This window comes from Crassostrea angulata, chromosome 7 (assembly GCF_025612915.1).
Source record: "Crassostrea angulata isolate pt1a10 chromosome 7, ASM2561291v2, whole genome shotgun sequence".
Lineage (NCBI taxonomy): Eukaryota > Metazoa > Mollusca > Bivalvia > Ostreida > Ostreidae > Magallana > Magallana angulata.
The window spans coordinates 12,231,024-12,251,820 of NC_069117.1; the positions used below are offsets into that span (position 1 = coordinate 12,231,024).

The following is a 20,797-nucleotide window of genomic DNA, read 5'->3' on the forward strand; positions in this document are numbered from 1 at the left end:
AAAAACATTTGAATTTGAAATTAATTCTCAGTGCAAGAGTGTTATATTCCTAATAACTGGTACTCTCAGTTTCCATTTGAATATAATTTACTTAATTATAAATATTTACACAAAATATGTATCCAAAAATTAAAACAGTCCACGAGATACTTGGATTACTTAAAAATAGCGGACATGTATATAATTACACATTGGATCAGAGATTGAAGGGTATGCTAATATAATGAGATACAGACTTGACACTTGTGCTATCAGGCCTAGTTTACATCACACACTTAATTTTTATAAGATACCAGTAACATCAGAACCTGAGCCTCTCTGACTGATAAGACTCCACAAGATGAGGATACCTGCCATCTTTTATTGCCAGGAATTATCAAGATCAAGGGCGGTTCACATGCAGTTATGCCTACTTCACATAATCATATTTTCTTACATAATGCAATTAAATTATGAATCCACTTTACTGTTTCTGGGTTAATGAAATGAAGGATCATAGGCCATCAGAATGTTAACTTAAAGAGAAGTACTGTATAATATCAATGCAATTTTAGCAATCAAATTAGATCCTGAAAGAGAATTATTTATCTTTTTTTGTAATGGTCAGCTGATATTCCACAAAAGCTTTGATAGATGTATATAATGATAAACAAGGTGGGATAACTATCGGTTAAGACATTAACTTTTTATCATCTTGTGGGATCTTCAGATGAGATCCACATATAGGCCCCTGAATTAATTATCAAAACATGTAGATTCATGTTTAAAAAATGTCGAGTAGATTTGTGTAACTATTTTGTGTGCATTACTCTGAAAAACATTTTTTCCTTTTTAAAAGATTTTTTCAACCAACTTTTGGGCTGTGTTTTCTATAAACTAGTGATACTCATGTACATTTTCAAACAATTTTTCTCCGTCTCACAAAAAGGAATTAATTAGATAATGTTTACTCATCAAAGATTTAAAGTTGCACTTACCTTCATGAATATATTGCAATGTATAAGTATAAATTTGCAGGAAATAATTTAGTTATAATTGTTTATATCCTAAATATTGAAATGAGTTTGGTGACTTTTATCTCTGCAAGAGATTCAGGGATGAAAAGGTTATCAATCAATAAAACAACACTGCCATTGAGTTGATGAACATAAGAATTATACAAATTTATGAATATGCAAGGAAAAATGCATTTGAAATCAAATCTGGTTGAACAACCCTGGCACCATCTTCCTTTTCCATGGTGACTCCTTTATGTGACATACATTTGAACACCCTGTATAGATGGGACTTTAAGTAATTAAAGAGTCAGAGTCAATTATTAGTGTGAATTTTGAGAGTTGTGTCCCTTGACTTACCCTGTTGGTTTCTCCTCCACTACTGCTGCTGTCTGTTGTCATGGTGGTTGTCATGGAGATCATGGAGGTCAGAGACCCTCTCCTCTCAATGGGCAGGGAGTCATCAAAGGACACATCTCCAATGTCCCTACAAAGCAACCACAGCTATGGTGATCATTCAAGATTTTTAAAAAGATTTTTTAAGATTGCATTACATAAATGTACAACATGCATGTATTATGTGTAATCATGTACATATAATTTTTCTTAATATGTAAAGAAGAACATGCTTCAGGAAGACAATCATGATCAACACTTCTTAATTCACCAAAAATAATCAGATTTGGAAACAAAAACAGGCATTAATATCTTCAATATGATTTAATGTGTTTTGTAATGCATGTACATGTATTTGCATTACAAAAAATATAACATTTATTACTATTGCAAATCATTTTCTAATGTTTCATGATAATAGTGCCTCTATATTAACTTTAAAATATCAAACACGTACTTCATATAATTATCACCTTGTGTACACTAAACACTGCTAGTTTCCAAAATAAAAATATATCATTGACCAGATCCTTTACAGTTCTCACTTGATTACATCATAGCATTACATGGACCATTATTAGTACATTGTACTTTACACACCTATTCGGGAAGGCCAGTAGATGTGCCTTTGAGGCCTGCAGGGGTTTAATATTGGAAGGTTTGAACAGCATGGCAGGCTTGTCCTTTAGGGCCTTCGGTATGAACTGCATTCTCTCCGTCATAAACTCACGGAGCTTCTTGACCCAGTTTTGCTTGGTGTCTAGGTCCTTGGCCTTGAGGATGATTCTGTAATCTGACATGGGTACTCTGCCAGTCCAAAGTGCGAACTTGGTCTCATCACCCTCAATGTGTTCTGTGATGTTTATATCAGATATCTGTAAAATAAATTAACAAACCATATTTGTCTTAATTTGATCAATATAACTGATGATCACTGGTAAAGATATCTGCATGAGTTCCATAAGTCACAATCCTAACAAGCTATAATCATTGACATTTGGATCATTAAGTTTGGTTTCTTAGGCTGGTCGTTTCACAAGATTAAGATTCCACATTATATTCTTAATATTCACTTATTAATTTTCACTTAAAAAAATATTCCTACAGTTAAGGTGTTATGGGACATCTGTCAATATTACAGTAATGTGGATTAAAGTACATTATAATTAAAAACTTTCACCAGTTTAGAATTTTAAAATATTCAACCAAAAAATACGCTTAAAAATCTTTTGGAAATGCTAAAATTTAAAAACCCCTGGCAGGATTCGAACTCATGACTAACAGATCCATTGTGAACCCTCTAACCCACTGCGCTTCTCTGTTAGAAGACAACATTGGGAAAGAAACAATAAAATTATACTTAATCTTACTGTTTACTTCTAAAATAATACATCACTACATGGAAGTGTCCCATACCACCTTTATATTCAGTGACTGTATTACCGGTACTTGTTTCCAGTAAAGAGGAGTAACTGCTACAAGACTGCACTACTCACCATGAGCCTGAACTTGTATTGATATTTGGCCTTCCCATTGCTGTCCTTCATCTCTTTCGAGAAGATGACACACATGTCAAACAGGAACAGGTGTCGCTCCCTGCCCTTCTTGATCAGCTGTTTGGGGTCCCACACGGTGAACTGGTCCTGGAGGAAGACATCCCCCAGGGCCTCCGGCTTCTCCTCCAGACCCTCCAACAGGCTCAGGTGCATCGCATCATTGGCCCGCTTCGGGACGTTCATCATCACCTCAAGTCCATCCTAGGGAGACAACCACAAATACTGTTAAACATAACAAAGGAATATCAATCACAGTGATGTCGGTGTACTTGTTTAACTGTAAAATTATTGGGTTTGGCTATGAAGGTTTTTTTTTTAAAAGAAATTTTCTGTTTTAATGAATGAAGTTAACTTCATGGCTAGTTTAGTTAAAATGACCACGATCCAGATGAAAATAACATGAGTATGAAACAATGATCCATGATAAAGACTGCAGAATTTGAAATTAACATGTATAAATGAATGAAATTCTTAAATTTATGATTTTTAAAGAATGAAATTAGTCAACTTTTGATATTTGCATAAATTTCTAGTGTAAATACTTTTATTAATCAGTTATTAAAAAAAATATATATATAAATCATGAAAAATGCAACATCAACAGCTTAAAACTAACTAAAAATAGAAATAACGGTAGAAAAAGAAATAGCTACCTAACAAAGATAACTCTAAATAAACTTCATGCAAGATGAAGATTAACATGGCAAATGAATACCGGTACATGTTAGTAATGAACAGAGAGATGCATGCTTTCTGTTATGAGTGGTATTGTGTACCACAGTATGCAACACTTTTGAACAAGACCTGTATGTAGATGTGACACTGGTTTTGATAATCTTCAATCTTCAAAGATTTTATGAATTATGATTTTTATCTTTGAAATTACTCTTGTCCTTGATCAAACATAATTTTTCATTTATTATTCCAGACCTGAAAAATCTTCACAACCAAGGTACAGCTTACACATTTACGCTACTTAATTTAAAAACAAAAATCATTCTTCATATATTAAAAATTGATTATTCCCACCCAAAATAGAGACTTTTTTTCAAAGAAATATAAGATTTGACAGGTTCACAAGATTTTTCATGTCTCCAAATTCAACAAACCGACATGGGAGGGCACTGCTTACCAGGATCTCATAGTACCTCAGTGAGTCCTTTGTCTGCAGGGCTTTCCTTAAACTATTGTACGAATTCTACAATTCATATTAGTACAGGCATAAAACGGATTAAGTCAACAGAACATATACATGTTCCATCATGCAGGACTCTTTATTTCTTATTGATTTGATTTCTAGTGGTTCATCACAGTAATCTTGTCTCAGTCAATGTACATGTATCTACTGTTATGTACATGTACCGGTAAGTTCCTCAGGGTGAAAGCCAGGGATGGAAGGGTAGAATTTTGTGTGTGTATATGTCAAAATAAGGAATAGAAATACATGTATACGTAAAATAGTCTTGCATGATGAAATTGGAAAAAAAAATAACAAAATTGAAAATTCTATCAGAAATGCATTACATAGACACAACTTGCATAAATCAATAAATAAAGGAAGAAAAGCTATTGGCTTCAAAAGATTTCAGTGGGAAAAAAAATAAAACAAACGTAAACAAATAGTAAAGAAAAAGTCAAGCCATGCGATAATAAATCCAGCTGTTGCACCCCTCAAGAGCCCCAAACCTTGATTTCCCCGTTATGACCCTCGCAGCATGACAGTAGATCTTTGAGCAGCAGTTGATACTTGGTGATTCTTTGAACAGGTTTAATCAGGTATGAAGCGAGCGGCTCATTCAGCTTGTGTTTGCCTTGGACTTCCTGAAACAGAAATCACAGTCCATTTTTCTCATGTTCACCTCACAGGTGCCAAGCCCGTTTTAACATTTATTTCAATGTAACCATAAATAAAGAATTTTTATTTATGGTTACATTGAAATAAATGTTAAAACCGGCTTGGCCCCTGTAGTACACCTAAAAAAAAATCTGGTACACGTGCATCTGGCTGTGTGTGATGTGAAGACAAAAAAATGAAATGGTAAGGTCACATTATAAATAGGCTCTAAATCTGGTTTCTGTTGACACTTTCTATGCATCTTTCTTCTCAGAATAAGAAGCCCTAATCCAGCATAATGGACAACAATCATTTAAACTGCTTGTATTTATCAATAAAAACCCTGCATTAGAATTTCCCAACATCTTGAACATTTTTGTTACCTCAAAAAATGAGCCTGCATTTTCGACCAGCAGCTGATTGGAGTCCGGTTTGTTTCTACAGTAGGTTACGTATATGGAGAACTTCTCAGCCTGTAAACAGAAATCAAAGGCATCCACTGATTGGTTATTCTCATGAGCGATTGCATGTTATCAATTCAAGCACAATTTTAATCAATTAGAAAAAAAGCTTCTACTTGATATCACTAGAGCATACGGAGCATAAAAACATACCCAGGTAACAAAACAATGGCCGACATCTTCAGGAATTGTTTCATATTTCTCCAACTCTTTTAAAAAGATACTAAAATAAAGAATTTAACACAATGTGAGGGAATTCTTATGGAGTTTTGGTGAGGTGAAACAAAGATTATTTTGATAACCAAAATAAATCCTCATGTTTGCTAATGATACAATTAAAACAATCTGTTTCACAACTTGTTTGGCTTAAAATTCTCTTTTATTTTCCTGTTGTTTGTTCACATATTATGTAGTTACAAAAACTGTTGCTTATGAATATCTGTACAAAATTGACAATCTATGAAAAAGAAAAACTCACTTTTTGTGGAAGTCATAAATTTCTTCTAGGTTACAGAAGATGATTTTATGTTTTCCCATTATGCCTGCAGGGACATTGTTGTCTGGTTCCATGGCTTCATTCAAATAAGTCTGGGGGAAAATACATCATTTCACTGACAACAGTCATTTACTTTCATAGCATCTGTTACTTTTTTATTTCATTAAAAACAAGATTTTAAAGCAACAACTAAGGCTACATGTCACTTCTCTCCTACCTTGACGCAAACTTCTAAATCTTTGACATATGTTCTTTCTGTCTGTAAAAGTTCTGCCATCACAAATCTTTGAAAAAAATAATCATAATTAGTTAAAATCTAAGTGCCAACATTTCATTCATAAAAAAATCTTTGCATGTCAAAAACATGTTAGTCATGAATCTGTATGTCTGAATCTCAAGGGGGCAAAGATTGATATGTTGACTTGCTGGGACCTCAGTTTTGAATGAACTGTTTCTTACTCTCTCTTCCTGGCTGATCTGCGTTTTTCCTCTGTCAGTTCTTTGGGAGCCTGATTTAGAACTTTGTCTTCCAGTGAAGAATCACTATGTCTCTGTTCTTCTTTTGGTTCCTGCAAGGAATGTCAACAAATTTCAGAAATCAGATTAATAAATGCTTTCATAAAAATATTCTTTATTGGACAATGGGCAATCAACTTTCTAATGAATTTTGCAATGAAATTTATTGTTATATAAATGTATGGAGATAGGAGGGACAATTGTTGTCTATATACATACAGGCACCTGTTCCTTGACTCCCAGCTTGGACTCCAACTTGTGTCTATATCTGTCCATGCGAGAGGAGAAGTCTTTGTACCGCTTGTCCACAGCTGTACACCATTGTCTGATGCTTGCTGCATGGAGGTTTCCCTTGGCCACAAATCCATCAGCCAGTTGTAAGAGTAAATTAACACTTTCTTTTGTATCCTGAAATCATGAGAAATGATACCTTGTTGTTCATTTGTTGTGAGATAAACATTTCCTACACTTTGTCTTACTTTTTAAATATATTTTAAGGGTTATAGAAATCTTTCATGTGATTAGAGTCATTTTTCCTTCAACATCTTTACAAAATAAATAATACAAATACTTTAATAAACACTATACGACAAGTTACAGTACTGTGGAGGTAGACAATATGATAGTATGGAAACTAGAGTACCTTTGCCCTGGTTCTGAACTCGTAGTGCTCCTTCAGTAAGGTCTCTGTCTCCTGTTGATTGGAGCCCACAGTCTTGTGACTGTCCAGGTAAGCCTCCCCATAGTCACAGATCCAGTCTATGGCCTGTACACAGTAAAACAGTATCTTAGAGATCACACACTCATTTGAAATTGAGATTTGAACTATCATTTGAAGGAAAAATAAAATCATGACAGCACAGATATGTTCAAAGCATGTCATCCCATTGAGAAAATATCTCTCTCAGCTACCACTGCCAAAATTTTCTCTATTTAACAATGTTTCAGTTAAAATTTCCGTGCTTATTTTGCATTTCCATAACCTGACCTGTCTAGCACTCTGCTCAAACAGGATGTACTGGTGACACTGTTCCAGCTTCTTCTTCTTCTCTGTCCAGTTCTCCAGCACGTAGTCCTCTTGATGAAGTAACTGCTCCAGGCAAGCTACATTAAACAGTGATAAATCATTAAAAAATCATTAAAAGTACTTACCGGTAAATAGACTAAATATGAAATGCCTTTTTTCAACGAGGCAAAAACAGGCTAACAATTCCCAGTTTCCTCCTCACCATACTTGTGAGCTGATGATAACCAGCCATACCTTTGACATGTTTTCCTGGATCTGGTGTCCTGTATTTGATCTGAGCTCCAAATGTGTACAAGTTCCTGTTGACATACTTCAGGAAAGCTTCAGCAGTTCTTCTGGCCAGGGTACATGCCTACAAAAACAATTTAGTCCATTCTGATTAAAACACAAAAGCACCTTGTATAAGGTACCATTAAAAGACATTTCAATTTCATTTACAGTTTCAGTAAATTGCTTACTTGGTTTACTATCAAAAACTTCATTATCTTGTGAAATGCTTAATTTAATGAAATACTTCAATCTCAATCACACTATACACCTTCAAACACTACTTTTATGACATTGACCATACCTTGAGGAAGGCCTCCTTCTGCTCATTGTGTTTGTTGATCAGCTGTAGGAGGAAAGCGGACTTTTCTCCAGCGGCCACTCGCTCGTTAGAACACCAGTCCTCGTCCCTTCTGTAGTCCCTCTCAAGACTCTCCAGCACTGACCACACCTACAGACACAGGGCAATATCATACAAATATTGACTGGGATTGAAAGCATCATTGATTATATTAGCCCCCGGGGGATGAAATATTGCCCGACGCAAAGCTAATATTTCAATTATTCATTATTCATCTAAATAGAGTTATATAGTGTAAATACTACTGAATATAACAATAATATACTTGTTATATCAAAAGTCATGTATGTTATGCATTATTGTAAATTATACATCTATCGCAGACTAGTGGTAGAATTTCAACGTTGTCAACATTTTTTTTTTTCAATTTAAAAATTCAACATTTTCATAAAAGCAAAATTCATTCCCTTACAAAAAGAGGGAAAATGTTGATTTTATAGAAAACCACATTTAAAATTGCTTATTTCTTAGAGACTTGCCCTTACCTGTTCAGCAGTTTTGTACCAGTTCATGGAGGCCATCACTAACTTGTGCCTCTCCTCTGTGTGGTACATGAGCTGCTGCCACGCTACTGTCACGTTCTCCGCAATGGCTCGCACCAGGTCCGAGTTGTAGTGGTTGTTCTGAATCATATTCTCCGCCCGGTTTGTCACTTGAGCCATACTTATGTTGGTTTTCTATAAAATACATAAAAATCATCATTTTATATGGAGTTTAGAATTACCTTCAATAAGATTATGATTGGAGATGAAGTGAAATCTTCACATCAATTTTCAAAATACACGTTTATTTATTGGTTACAGGATAATCTAATTATTGAAAAAAAACAGTTAACAAAAATCTATGATCAATCTATTCATTTTACTGATTTCTAACCTTCCAGGAAGACAAATGATAAGTGTCAATTTTGGCCCCATATATCAACAATATTTCATTCATCTTACATTGAGTTTTTTTTCAGTTGACAATAGAAATATTTTTTATCCCATTGTGTCATTTGTTTGCACTCGATGACAATAAAATATAATGTTGGTTCAAGATTTAAGGAAAAACTGCTTGGAAAAAAGCACTGCTATGAAAAAATATTCAAATGGTGGGAAAGCAAAACTTTATGCCATATTTCTGAGCTGTGAGCATTTGGATCAAATAGGGAAAACAATCCACAAGATATCTGTGCAAAGTAATCCTACATGTAAAATGTTAATTGAAATTAAAATGTTCCTTTAACAGGCCATTTATCATTCTTATAATGTACATATAAATATACTTAAAATTTTGAATGAATTTCTAGAGTTTTAAACATATTGAAATTACGTGACGTTCACACAAGTTTTCTAGAACTAACGACTCACCTCAATAGCCAGCATAAACTGTTCGTGTTCCTTCCTCAACTGATCTGCCTCCATCAAGGAGTTCGGACAGATAAAGCTGCTGACCAACATAGATTTTCCGTTTTCTATCCAATAGATCACCTAAAATTCAAACCAATCACTGAAATCAATCTAGATTTCTTGTAAAACAACTTTCTCTACATTAAGTTTAACAAACTCAGTGCAAGCACACTGTATCTTACTGTTCAACGTTCAATCTCCCAAGTATATTATTCTCAAAAACAATTCTGATGACCGCCAAAACGTTCAATCTCCCAAGTATATTATTCTCAAAAACAATTCGACGACCGCCAAAATCAAACTTATTATGTTTAGTTTACCCGCCAGTTTTATATTCATGGTTCTCAGCCAATGATATTCAGAGTTATAGTTAATCTTATCAGAAGAGAGATGTCAACATTCATTACATCATTAACATGCATTCTGTTTACAATTACAACTGTCCACCAACTGCAACATGTGAGGATTTTAGTTTAGTTTGCCCGCCAAAAGCTAACTAATGAATATTTACTATCATAACAACCAATCCGCTTCGCGTTCTTGCTATCATCAAAGACCATATTTAATTTCTATAGTCTTTGTCATTTACAGAGAACAAATCATTTTGGCGCTCAGATCCTTGCAATGTGTTTTTGATTGTTCATTTGTACATAAATGTTTCCTGGCTGAATTGCAAAACAAACAGATGCAATAAAACTCACTGTGTATTCTGTAGTTCACTTATATACAGTGTATTCACCATTAAAGATAGCAACAATTGCAATTTTCTGAGATGTTATATCAGACAGACTGTGAGACTGAAATTTCCCTCCAAAATATAAATGCTAAAATACTCATAAACTCCATAACTAAACAGGTCTTCTGTCCTTTGGATATACATGTATATGAATTCCAAGAATTGACAGCAATAACTAAGCATCCCATTATTTTCAGTGTGACGTGTGATAGGTGATACTTTGGATATTTGGATGTGAACCCCATAAATTGATACTACAAACTGATTTGGGATCCATATTTCAGTGTATGTGACAGTTGATTGTCCCTTAGCTTACCTGTCTGGCCTCCACCTCAAAGTTCTGTAGCTGCACCCCCTGCTCCAGCCTCAGCCTCTTGGACTCGGCAATAGTCTCCAGATCCAGCTCTCGCTCTCTGAGGTACTCCATGAGCGCCTGGATTCTGGACTGAGCATCGTACTGAGGGTCAGCCATCAACTGAATCCCACTTGTTTCAAATATCTACACAGAAAAGAAAAGCTCATGCTGAATTTGGTCTTGAACACAATAAAATCCTCTACTATTGTATAATCCTGTTTTACAGATTATCATATAATATGGAAAAATATTTTATCAGCTTACAAATTCTCTCAGTCTCTACCATATTATTCACTATACATTAAATAGAAATCTTCACATCCATCTCTTTGACAAACAACTGTACGACTAACAAACTGTGTATATTTAGTAGATATCTTGAGTGATATCATAGATGGGTGGGGACCCAAATGCATGGCACTTCCATATTGTACCATTACAATGTAATGTACTAAGTAAGTGGAAGTGTAAAAAAAAATCCTACTTGAATTAAAGCCTAAAGTACTGGCAGTTTACAACATTCATATTTCAAATAATAACAAAAACACAAAGTTGATACACTTTTAAATAGAATTTCAAAAGCACTGCGAGGCCTCTTTTTTGATAAATGTTATGGTAATGATAATATGACCTGAACCTTGATCAAATGATCTCTGATCAGGATAAATGAAATATCCTTTGGTCATGTATGGGCAACTTTAATGTCAAGTACGAGCCCACTATGTTTTTAGCTCACCTGAGCCAAAGGCTCAAGTGAGCTTTTCTGATCACAATTTGTCCGTTGTCTGTCGTCGTCGTCGTTGTCGTTGTCGGCGTTGGCGTTGGCGTTGTAAACTTTTCACATTTTCATCTTCTTCTCAAGAACCACTGGGCAGATTTCAACCAAATTTGGCACAAAGCACCACTAGGTGAAGGGGATTCAAGTTTGTTCAAATGAAGGGCCACGCCCTCTTTAAAGGGGAGATAATTGAGAATTATTGAAAATTTGTTCGTATTTTTCAAAAATCTTCTTCTCAAAAACTATTCGGCCTGAAAAGCTCAAACTTGTGTGGCGGCATCCTCAGGTAGTGTAGATTCAAGTTTGTTCAAATTATGGTCCCCAGGGGTAGGGAGGGGCCACAATGGGGGGATCAAGTTTTACATAGAAATATATAGACAAAATCCTTAAAAATCTTCTTCTAAAAAACTATCAGGCCAGAAAAGCTCAAATTAAAATGGGAGCCTCCTCAGATAGTGTAGATTCAAGTTTGTTCAAATTATGGTCCCCGGGGGTAGGGTGGGGCCTCAATGGGGGGATCAAGTTTTACATAGGAATATATAGAGAAAATCTTTAAAAATCTTCTTCTAAAACATTATTAGGCCAGAGAAGCTCAAATCAAAGTGGAAGCTTCCTCAGGTAGTGTAGATTCAAGTTTGTTCAAATCATGGTCCCCAGGGGTAGGGTGGGGCCACAATGGGGGGATCAAGTTTTACATAGGAATATATATAGAGAAAATCTTTAAAAATCTTCTTCTAAAAAATTATTAGGCCAGAAAAGCTCAAATAAAAGTGGAAGCTTCCTCAGGTAGTGTAGACTCAAGTTTGTTCAAATCATGGTCTCCGGGGCTAGGGTAGGGCCACAATTAGGGGATCAAGTTTTACATAGAAATATATAGACAAAATCTTTAAAAATCTTCTTCTAAAAAACTATCAGGCCAGAAAAGCTCAAATTAAAATGGAAGCATCCTCAGGTAGTGTAGATTCAAGTTTGTTCAAATTATGGTCCCCGGGGGTAGGGTGGGGCCACAAGAGGGGGGTCATGTTTTACATAGGAATATATCGAAATTTTTTTTTAAAATCTTCTTCTCAAAAACTATAAGGTCAGAAAAGCTTAAATTTGAGTGGAAGCATCCTCAGATAGTGTAGATTCAAGTTTGTTCAAATCATGGTCCCCAGGGGTAGGGTGAGGCCACAATAAGGGGATCAAGTTTTACATAGAAATATATAGACAAAATCTTTAAAAATCTTCTTCTAAAAAACTATCAGGCCAGAAAAGCTCAAATTAAAATGGAAGCATCCTCAGGTAGTGTAGATTCAAGTTTGTTCAAATTATGGTCCCCGGGGGTAGGGTGGGGCCACAAGAGGGGGGTCATGTTTTACATAGGAATATATCGAATTTTTTTTTTAAAATCTTCTTCTCAAAAACTATAAGGTCAGAAAAGCTTAAATTTGAGTGGAAGCATCCTCAGATAGTGTAGATTCAAGTTTGTTCAAATCATGGTCCCCAGGGGTAGGGTGAGGCCACAATAAGGGGATCAAGTTTTACATAGAAATATATAGACAAAATCTTTAAAAATCTTCTTCTAAAAAACTATCAGGCCAGAAAAGCTCAAATTAAAATGGAAGCATCCTCAGGTAGTGTAGATTCAAGTTTGTTCAAATTATGGTCCCCGGGGGTAGGGTGGGGCCACAAGAGGGGGGTCATGTTTTACATAGGAATATATCGAATTTTTTTTTTAAAATCTTCTTCTCAAAAACTATAAGGTCAGAAAAGCTTAAATTTGAGTGGAAGCATCCTCAGATAGTGTAGATTCAAGTTTGTTCAAATCATGGTCCCCAGGGGTAGGGTGGGGCCACAATTAGGGGATAAATTTTTATATAGGAATATATAGAGAAAATCTTTAAAAAAATTTCTTTTCAAAACTTTTTGGCCAAGAAAGCTCAAATTGTAACCATCCTCAGATAATGTAGATTCAAGTTTGTTCAAATCATGGTCCCTGGGGGTAGGGCGGGGCCACAATGGGGGATAAATTTTTATATATAGAGAAAATCTTTAAAAATCTTCTTCTCAAAACTATAAGGCCAGGAAAGCCCAAATTTAAGTGGAAGAATCCCAAGATCGTAAAGATTCAAGTTTGTTTAAATAATAGTCATGGGGTATGGTGAGGCCACAATGGGGGATGAATTTTTACATAGGAATATATAGAGAAAATCTTTAATATCTTCTTTTTAAAGACTATTTGGCCAGAAAAGCCTAAACTTGTGTAGAGGCATCCTCGGATAGTGTAAATTCAAGGTCCCTAGTGATAGGGCTGGGCCGTGATGGCAGTTTGAATTTTTACATAGGAATATATAGAGAAAAATCTTTAAAAATATTCTGGGAAAGTTTTCGGTCCAAAACTCAGTACTTAGTGTGAAAGCACAGGTTATGCAGATTTAAGTTTGATGAAACCGTGATTCCCTAGAGAAAAGGGGGGCCACCAAATGGAGGGGGGGGGGTAAATTGGAATAGAGAAAAATCTTCTTACAGGTACAACAACAAAAGGGGCTTGGTATTTACCCAAAAAAAGAGGTGGATAAAAATTGACAGATTTTCTATTTTTTTTAGCAAGATCTACTGTACTTAGTTGTCAAGATATTTTGATACTGTAATGCTAATTTGATCAGAATTAAGGCAATTGTTGATCAGGTGAGCGATGTGGCCCCTGGGCCTCTTGTTTTTAATCTTTTTAAAGTTATGGAACAGGCATGAAAAATGGGAATGAAAGAGACACAGATGGGCATAATGCCACCCCTCTGTTGTAAACTTTAGCATTAGTTAGAAAAACCTTTAAAATAAATGCATATTGTATAATTATCATGAAAATATCAGATGCATAATTTTAAATGAGGAATTTTAAAAAAAAAAATTCATGCGCTATCATGAGCTAAATAAATGTACATAAATTTGAACATTTACATTGGTAACGAATCATTTTTATAGTCTCTTGGCTATACGGACCCAAAGACCGCTCCCTCAATTTCATTCCCCTGGTTTTATTCAAAGCGTACCTGTATGATATCTTGTCCCCTCTGGAGGACGTCAAATGTACAGTTCTGCATGTGTAGCACGCTGTCATTATGGAGCTGGAGTTGTTGTTCTGACTTAGCTCCGTCGGACATCAAGTCTTGATGTTGAAGCTCCTCCGCCCATAGCTCCAGCTGAGCAGATACCTGTCACGGGACAAACCAAAAAATGTCACCTAACTTATCTCAAAGATATCTTAAATGAAATTTTTTAAAATGTGTTTGTTCGGTTTATAATCACTGATTAAAATTTTTGGATTTTGCAGTTTCAAATCAATATTCAAATATTATTAAGTTTATAAATAATTATTTTTGTTCCTCAAAGTTGACTAAAGCCTTAAATAGCTGTTACATATGACTATGATATGAGGACAATCCCGAAATAAATCTGAATTACAACAGAATGCCAACTGTTACACACAAAAAGAAAATAATTTGTAGGAAGGGATTAATTACCTTTTTTTCTCTCAAAAAGAAATCTGGCAGTATACCTTATTTTCTATACACAACCAAAAACTATGGCAGGTTATAAAACAGTTTAAGTTCCATCTAGCACCAACAGAATGGATTTAAATATATAATGTTTTACTCTTTTAAGCTTTGAAGGTGAGGTTTTCACTTAAATTGGGTTCAGTCAGGTAACAATAATTAAATAATATTCTTTTTGGCCTAGTGCTTTATGTCAGATGTCCCATCAACACAATAGTGACAGTACAGTTGGACATGGTTATAGTAAAGTGTCAGCCCGGGATGACCATATTTGATTGGTGGAAAAAAGTAATTTATTAAATCCATAAAATTTACAATACATCTTTAAAAGATTTGAGAGAATGAAACCGACATTGCTGTAAGTGTGAATTTGTTTTAATTATGTTCTGTATAACCACGTTTTACTGTAAACTTAGCTAAATACCTCCAAAGCATCTCTCTCAAACAGTCTGAGCTGTAGACACAGGTCCAGCTTCATCTTCCTGTTGGCCCACAGTTCTTCTAGCTGGGTTCTACTGTCATTCAATTGCCTCAGGACACCTACAGATTTTATTATACATCAATTTTCAATAACAGTATTTTTAAAACTCAGGTCTTGTAACTCAAGTGTACCTTTAGGTGTTCAAATACTAATTGATGGTCTACAAAATCTGATCACCAGGTAATACATTTCATCTCCAACCCCACTCCTCCAAAGTATTTTTAATGTTTTGAATTCAAATTTGTTTTTGTTTTACAAAGTTATAACACTGAAACAACACATCACATGTTGCACTTTTGTAGCAAAAATGAATCAAAGCATGTTGGAGAACAGCAAGAATTTCTGTTTATTAAACAAATCAAGGAACACAAGAAAAATGTTTACACCGACAGCTTGTTTGATGCTACTATGATAAAACGCAAAAGGTACGATAGCTAACTCAGCAATGCAGAAATCACTACAGATCATTAGTAGGTATGAAAACATATCTTTGAAAAATGATATGAATGTTTATTGAAAACGGGAGTTATGAAACTACATTTGTATGTATTAAATGTGTACTCTGAGACAGACAGACAGATACACTGAAATTTATGAATTTGTTTACAAATATCTCTAGCTTGAAATGAAGATATGCAGATAAAGACAGATTCTGGAATATAGTAGTTCTGATTGACTCCATGCACCTACAGAATTCCATTAATTTGTCACTCATCTATTTATCTCACAGCCACAGAAGCACTTCCTTATCACAAAAGAGAGCATTAAATTCATTAAGGCAGGTCTTAATAACAAAGGCTGTCTGCCAAAGAAGGTTACATAATACAGAAAGATAATGCCAGTGGGAAATTGTTGAAACAAGATTGGCATGCATGAAATAAATATGTTTTCAAAAAACAAACTCTCTCTCCCCCCCCCCCCTCTTTCTCTCATGAATACACTATTAATAATTTTTTTCACTTCTCAATTGTACTCATTAATAATACATGCAGTTTGAAATCTCAGAACATTTATAGATATGTATGACTCAAAAAGGACAAGGCCTACTTTGAATTATAGATAAATGACTATCACCTTTGTTTATATGATTCTCAATTATTGATTATCTACCCTTGGGTTGGCCTTTCTAAATCAAATAGGAACACAATACCATTTTCTAGCAGAATGGACTTGCATGGGCATTGATTATCAGTGCTTTGACCATAAAGATAACCCAGACGGGGACTTCCTATGCCCAGAATACTCTAGATACTATGGGAGAGATCGCCACTGATATCTCTTATTGGTTCAACGGACATCTGAAGCCAATCTATATTGAATCAGATACTACGTTACCAATAATTGGTGATGTAATATTTAAGTTTATTTTGGGAAAGGGCAATTCAAAACACAACCAAGAAAAATACCAATCCTGTCCGTTTGAGAAAAAGAAGTGATATTTACATCAATACATGTATTATTTATTAAATTTCTGCTACATTTATATAATTATTCAATGAAAAGAAATTTGGTAATGGATGTTTCTGATGCAATCTTGAAAGAAACATTACCAAGAAAACAATAACACAGTTCTAGAAAACTTCATTTGAGCTCAGCATCCAAAGAACATTGTAAACAACAAATGAGTTCACAGAGAAACGATGTGTAAGAAAAGAGGAGTTTTCCTTGCAAGAGAATGATAAGTGCATCTGAAAGTAATTAGATCCCAGACTCAATAAAACAGCAAATTTTGAAAATTGAAACCACAAGGGATCAAACTGAGCCACAAGTACATGAACAAGAAACCTAAAATAAATTGGGTGTGTCCTTGACCTTCTGTTACTTTTGAATTTCTTTATACATGAATAGTGATATGACCTTAACCTTTGGCACTAGAATTTCTGTACATGACCTTAAATCTTTTGCACTAGAATTTCTGTAAACCTTGGATTCATTAAAATTCTCAGGGGCCAATTTTCATGGATTGCTTAAAATTTACAAGTTTGTGGGGATGTAATTTTGTCTATTATATTATACTTACAAAAGGAAAAAGACTTTGTAGCCCTAATTTATTAATTTGGAGGATGTAAATTCATGGATGAGAGATACCCATGAATTCCACAAAAAAATTGAGCCACCACGAAATCTAATGATTCCACAGTACCTGAGAAGAGATATGACCATGACAGTCTGCAAAAGAATTTCCCTCTCTGCTTATTTACAATTTACATACAGTAGACACAATAAAAGTGACACACTGTCAGTGAGGAGCATGCAGCCACACATGTACTAACACTTGAGAGTGATACATGCACTATCTCTTCCAGCCATCACTATTTATTTCCTGGTTTTGTCCCACATACTGTGTTTTGGGGCACAGACCATAGACAGGTACAATAACAGGTACAATAACATCTACACTGAATCTCCTGCCTATAGGTAACACTATCATCAGTGACCAAATGGGCTGGTCACCATGTAATTGGATTTTATAATGACATCCATTAACTTGTCATATAAAAGAGACACCCTACTCTCTTTAATGTTTATCTGACATGATGCTATTTTATAGATTGACAAAAACAACTGTGTTCAACTTGAAAACATACCGGTTTTAAGACTAAAAGTTCGTAAACATCTGAAGAAGTTATGGGGGTTAAGGGTGAGGGAGGGGGAATGATGGGGAGGGGTGGTTGTTTACATTGATGTGTACTTAACGATTGTGTGTGTGGAAGGGGGGGGGGGGGGAGAGTCGGTAGGGTACATACAAGGAGATAAAGCAACTATATAACTTAATTCTACAGCAGTGAATCAAAATCACACATTATAATAAAAATTTAGCATAAAACATTATAAAACTATCATAGAACAATATGATATGACATTTAACTTACCTTCAATATGTGTATAATCTGCATTCTGGTTTATCTTGTCTGGCTCAGCACTGAACACCCTACGAAAAACGTAAACAATAAGTTCCCACAGTTTCATCAGTCTTATCCATAGGAAAAGACACACCACTGCCACAAATCGTAGAATTTTTGACACAATGATTAACATCATCAATACAAAGCTCATAATCTGCATCACAATGATGTTAAAATTTTGGTCTGGCATTTTATCAAAGAGTTTGCTTCGCCACTGGGTGAAATTGACCCTTCTTTGAGAAGGTCCTGGGGTCCAGGAATGTCGCCATGATTCCCTCCAAGAGCGACGCTGTCGTACTGGTACACTCTCGGAATCGGACCCCGAGCGTCTTCTCGGGATAGGAATGTTAGATGGCATGATGGAATGTTTATTTTGAAATTTCAGGAAAAGTATTTCACTCTAATTCCATAGTATACTTTAAATTCTTGACTAAATGTTCAAGAATTTCAACATTTCTTTATAGGTTGACATTCTGAATTGATTTGAGTTGCAGTTACATCATGACCATAAGCTGGTCAACATCATAAGTGATTTTCTAAAATATGAAAATCTCCCCAGCTTGTTACACAAATCTGCACAGATGAATGTACTTGTTCCTTCATACACTATCGGACACAGAATATTGAGCTGCACTATGACTAATTTCCTTACATGTTTTCCCCACTTGACAAAAACTATGTGATTTCCCCTTTGTGATTACCACATGCTTTCACTCAAACACCGTCTCACAACCAGTGAGGCAGGAGAAATACACATCCCGGGGTCTCTATCATCTCATAACATGTACACAATAGGCACCAGGGACAGTTAACCCCGATGAATGGCCAGGCGTAACGACATCTCCTTATTTCTTAAATACTTTCACAGCGATTTTCATCAGACAAACACCTGATAATCCCATCAATTTTATCACTTGCTTCAGCCATATTCTTCATAACAACACATCAATGGACCATGTGTCATTTGTAAACAATACAAACATGGATGTAATTTCCAATAGTTCCCACTAAGTCCTGCAGACACAGAAACTAAAAGAGCACATGTCTGAGATACTCTCTCCTCAGAAATCAATACAAACACTCAGCTGTCTACAGGGGGAAAACTCTCCTCCAAAAACAACCTCCCAAGGAATGCGATTAATCACCAAATGGTGTAACAGCCCTGTTTATAATCATGAAATTATTACAGATCAGTTTCAATCGTCCTTTTTTCCATGTAGTACATGTAATGAGTCATTTTTCCAATGGAGTGAAATATAACACAGTATATTCGGGCCGGGTCGATCATGACATGAAGTCTGTGACAGGGATAGTCTCCCTCTTTAGCAGCTGAATGTTACGCTTGTTTCTTCTCAGTCACTGACTATGATTTAGATGCAGTGCACCTGAGCAAAATAAACTCCTTAAATCCCACGTATAACAGATTCCTACTAGCAGTTCCCCTGGAAGAACTTCATTGTGCCATTAATTTTACTACATGTATTAAGCTGATTAACTTTAATTATTTGCATTCCTTCTAGCTTAATGTCTTTGATTAATTCTTGGTTAATTCTAATCCACCACATATTTTCTCATCAGCCCCATTTAAATATACAATTACCAGATAACTACACAGATTTTTTTAGAATATTTTTCTCTACAGTTAAAAATTTGGCCATTTGCTCAATAAATTAAGAAAATATCTGTGTCAATTTTTCCCTTTTCTTCTGTAACTTGAGAAAAAAGAATTCGTAAACACATTTTTCTTTTCTGCGCCCACACCTGAGATACTTTCCTGAGTAATGCAACGGGGCACAAGGTGATTATATTTTAAAAACTGGAAAGAAAGGAGTGACGAAAATTAAAGTTTTGAAATAATTCACAATTTGATGGTATCTTTAGGCATGTACAATTCTGTCACATGCTGAACTCAAAGACTTAAAGCAGTGGATTATCAGGACTCCACCTCATTTTCCGAGAAGATTATCTTATCTTTTCTAACATCCCAAGCCCTCTCATTGCACAACTGTGTAGTAGAGAAAGCATCCTCTGATGGAAGCACCTGGTAGTCAGGCGTCAGGGGATGTCAGCTGATAGATACATAACAATAGGCTGTATCCCCCTTCCCGCAAACATGTCAGGCAGAAAAACAGAAATCAGTCAAGCATGAAATGAAGATGATCCCTCATAATCAGAAAGATGTACTTCCGACCTAGTGTTGAGCTCTCAGTAAATCTGTGATAATTAACATATATACAGTTCAATAACTTAGCTAATATTTATTAATAATCATTCAATTATAATACTAGGGTATAGTTTGGTCAGCAATGACATAATTCTGACATCAAGGAATTTAATGTTTATACTGCTTTTTTAATTTAATTTCAAGGAGTTTCAAGAGTGTTTGTATAAAGAGATTGTAATAAAAGAACTCCGATTCAATAATTATCATTTCATGGTTGCTAATAAAAACTTTTTTCTATTTCAATATCACGTGTACACTACTGAAAAAGTTCATCATCGAGTTCAATCCACACAACATGATGGTGTTTATTTATCTTCCACCTCAATGTAACTTCTCCTCACATATATAATCATGACCAATAAACACTTGTAGTAAATAAAACTCCCCCAGACAGACATGTTTTGGCTCTTTATATCTCTAATTATTACCCTTCAGCAAGACCTGATCAAGGCCTCATAAGAAAGCAATATCCTCTTGTACA

At 35.1% G+C, this 20,797-nt stretch overlaps 1 protein-coding gene across 4 annotated transcripts in view; it reads right to left on the bottom strand.

Annotated features, from left to right (window-relative positions):
* The window catches only part of LOC128156088 (triple functional domain protein-like), a 76,489-nt gene that overhangs the window by 38,722 nt on the left and 16,970 nt on the right, over positions 1 to 20,797 (bottom strand). For 3 of the 4 annotated variants that reach the window (XM_052818086.1, XM_052818088.1, XM_052818089.1), the window contains 21 exons: positions 18,060 to 18,118; positions 15,130 to 15,245; positions 14,202 to 14,363; positions 10,353 to 10,535; positions 9,262 to 9,381; positions 8,395 to 8,586; positions 7,853 to 7,999; positions 7,516 to 7,633; positions 7,243 to 7,358; positions 6,898 to 7,020; positions 6,474 to 6,662; positions 6,198 to 6,307; positions 5,956 to 6,022; positions 5,721 to 5,830; positions 5,396 to 5,465; positions 5,165 to 5,254; positions 4,634 to 4,768; positions 4,080 to 4,145; positions 2,888 to 3,148; positions 1,992 to 2,266; positions 1,356 to 1,482 (listed from right to left, as the gene is read on the bottom strand). In XM_052818086.1, coding sequence (XP_052674046.1) covers positions 1,356 to 1,482; positions 1,992 to 2,266; positions 2,888 to 3,148; positions 4,080 to 4,145; positions 4,634 to 4,768; positions 5,165 to 5,254; positions 5,396 to 5,465; positions 5,721 to 5,830; positions 5,956 to 6,022; positions 6,198 to 6,307; positions 6,474 to 6,662; positions 6,898 to 7,020; positions 7,243 to 7,358; positions 7,516 to 7,633; positions 7,853 to 7,999; positions 8,395 to 8,586; positions 9,262 to 9,381; positions 10,353 to 10,535; positions 14,202 to 14,363; positions 15,130 to 15,245; positions 18,060 to 18,118 — 2,836 coding nt within the window. The remainder of the gene's footprint in view (positions 1 to 1,355; positions 1,483 to 1,991; positions 2,267 to 2,887; positions 3,149 to 4,079; positions 4,146 to 4,633; positions 4,769 to 5,164; positions 5,255 to 5,395; positions 5,466 to 5,720; positions 5,831 to 5,955; positions 6,023 to 6,197; positions 6,308 to 6,473; positions 6,663 to 6,897; positions 7,021 to 7,242; positions 7,359 to 7,515; positions 7,634 to 7,852; positions 8,000 to 8,394; positions 8,587 to 9,261; positions 9,382 to 10,352; positions 10,536 to 14,201; positions 14,364 to 15,129; positions 15,246 to 18,059; positions 18,119 to 20,797) is intronic. The other variant, XM_052818087.1, reaches the window with a different exon arrangement.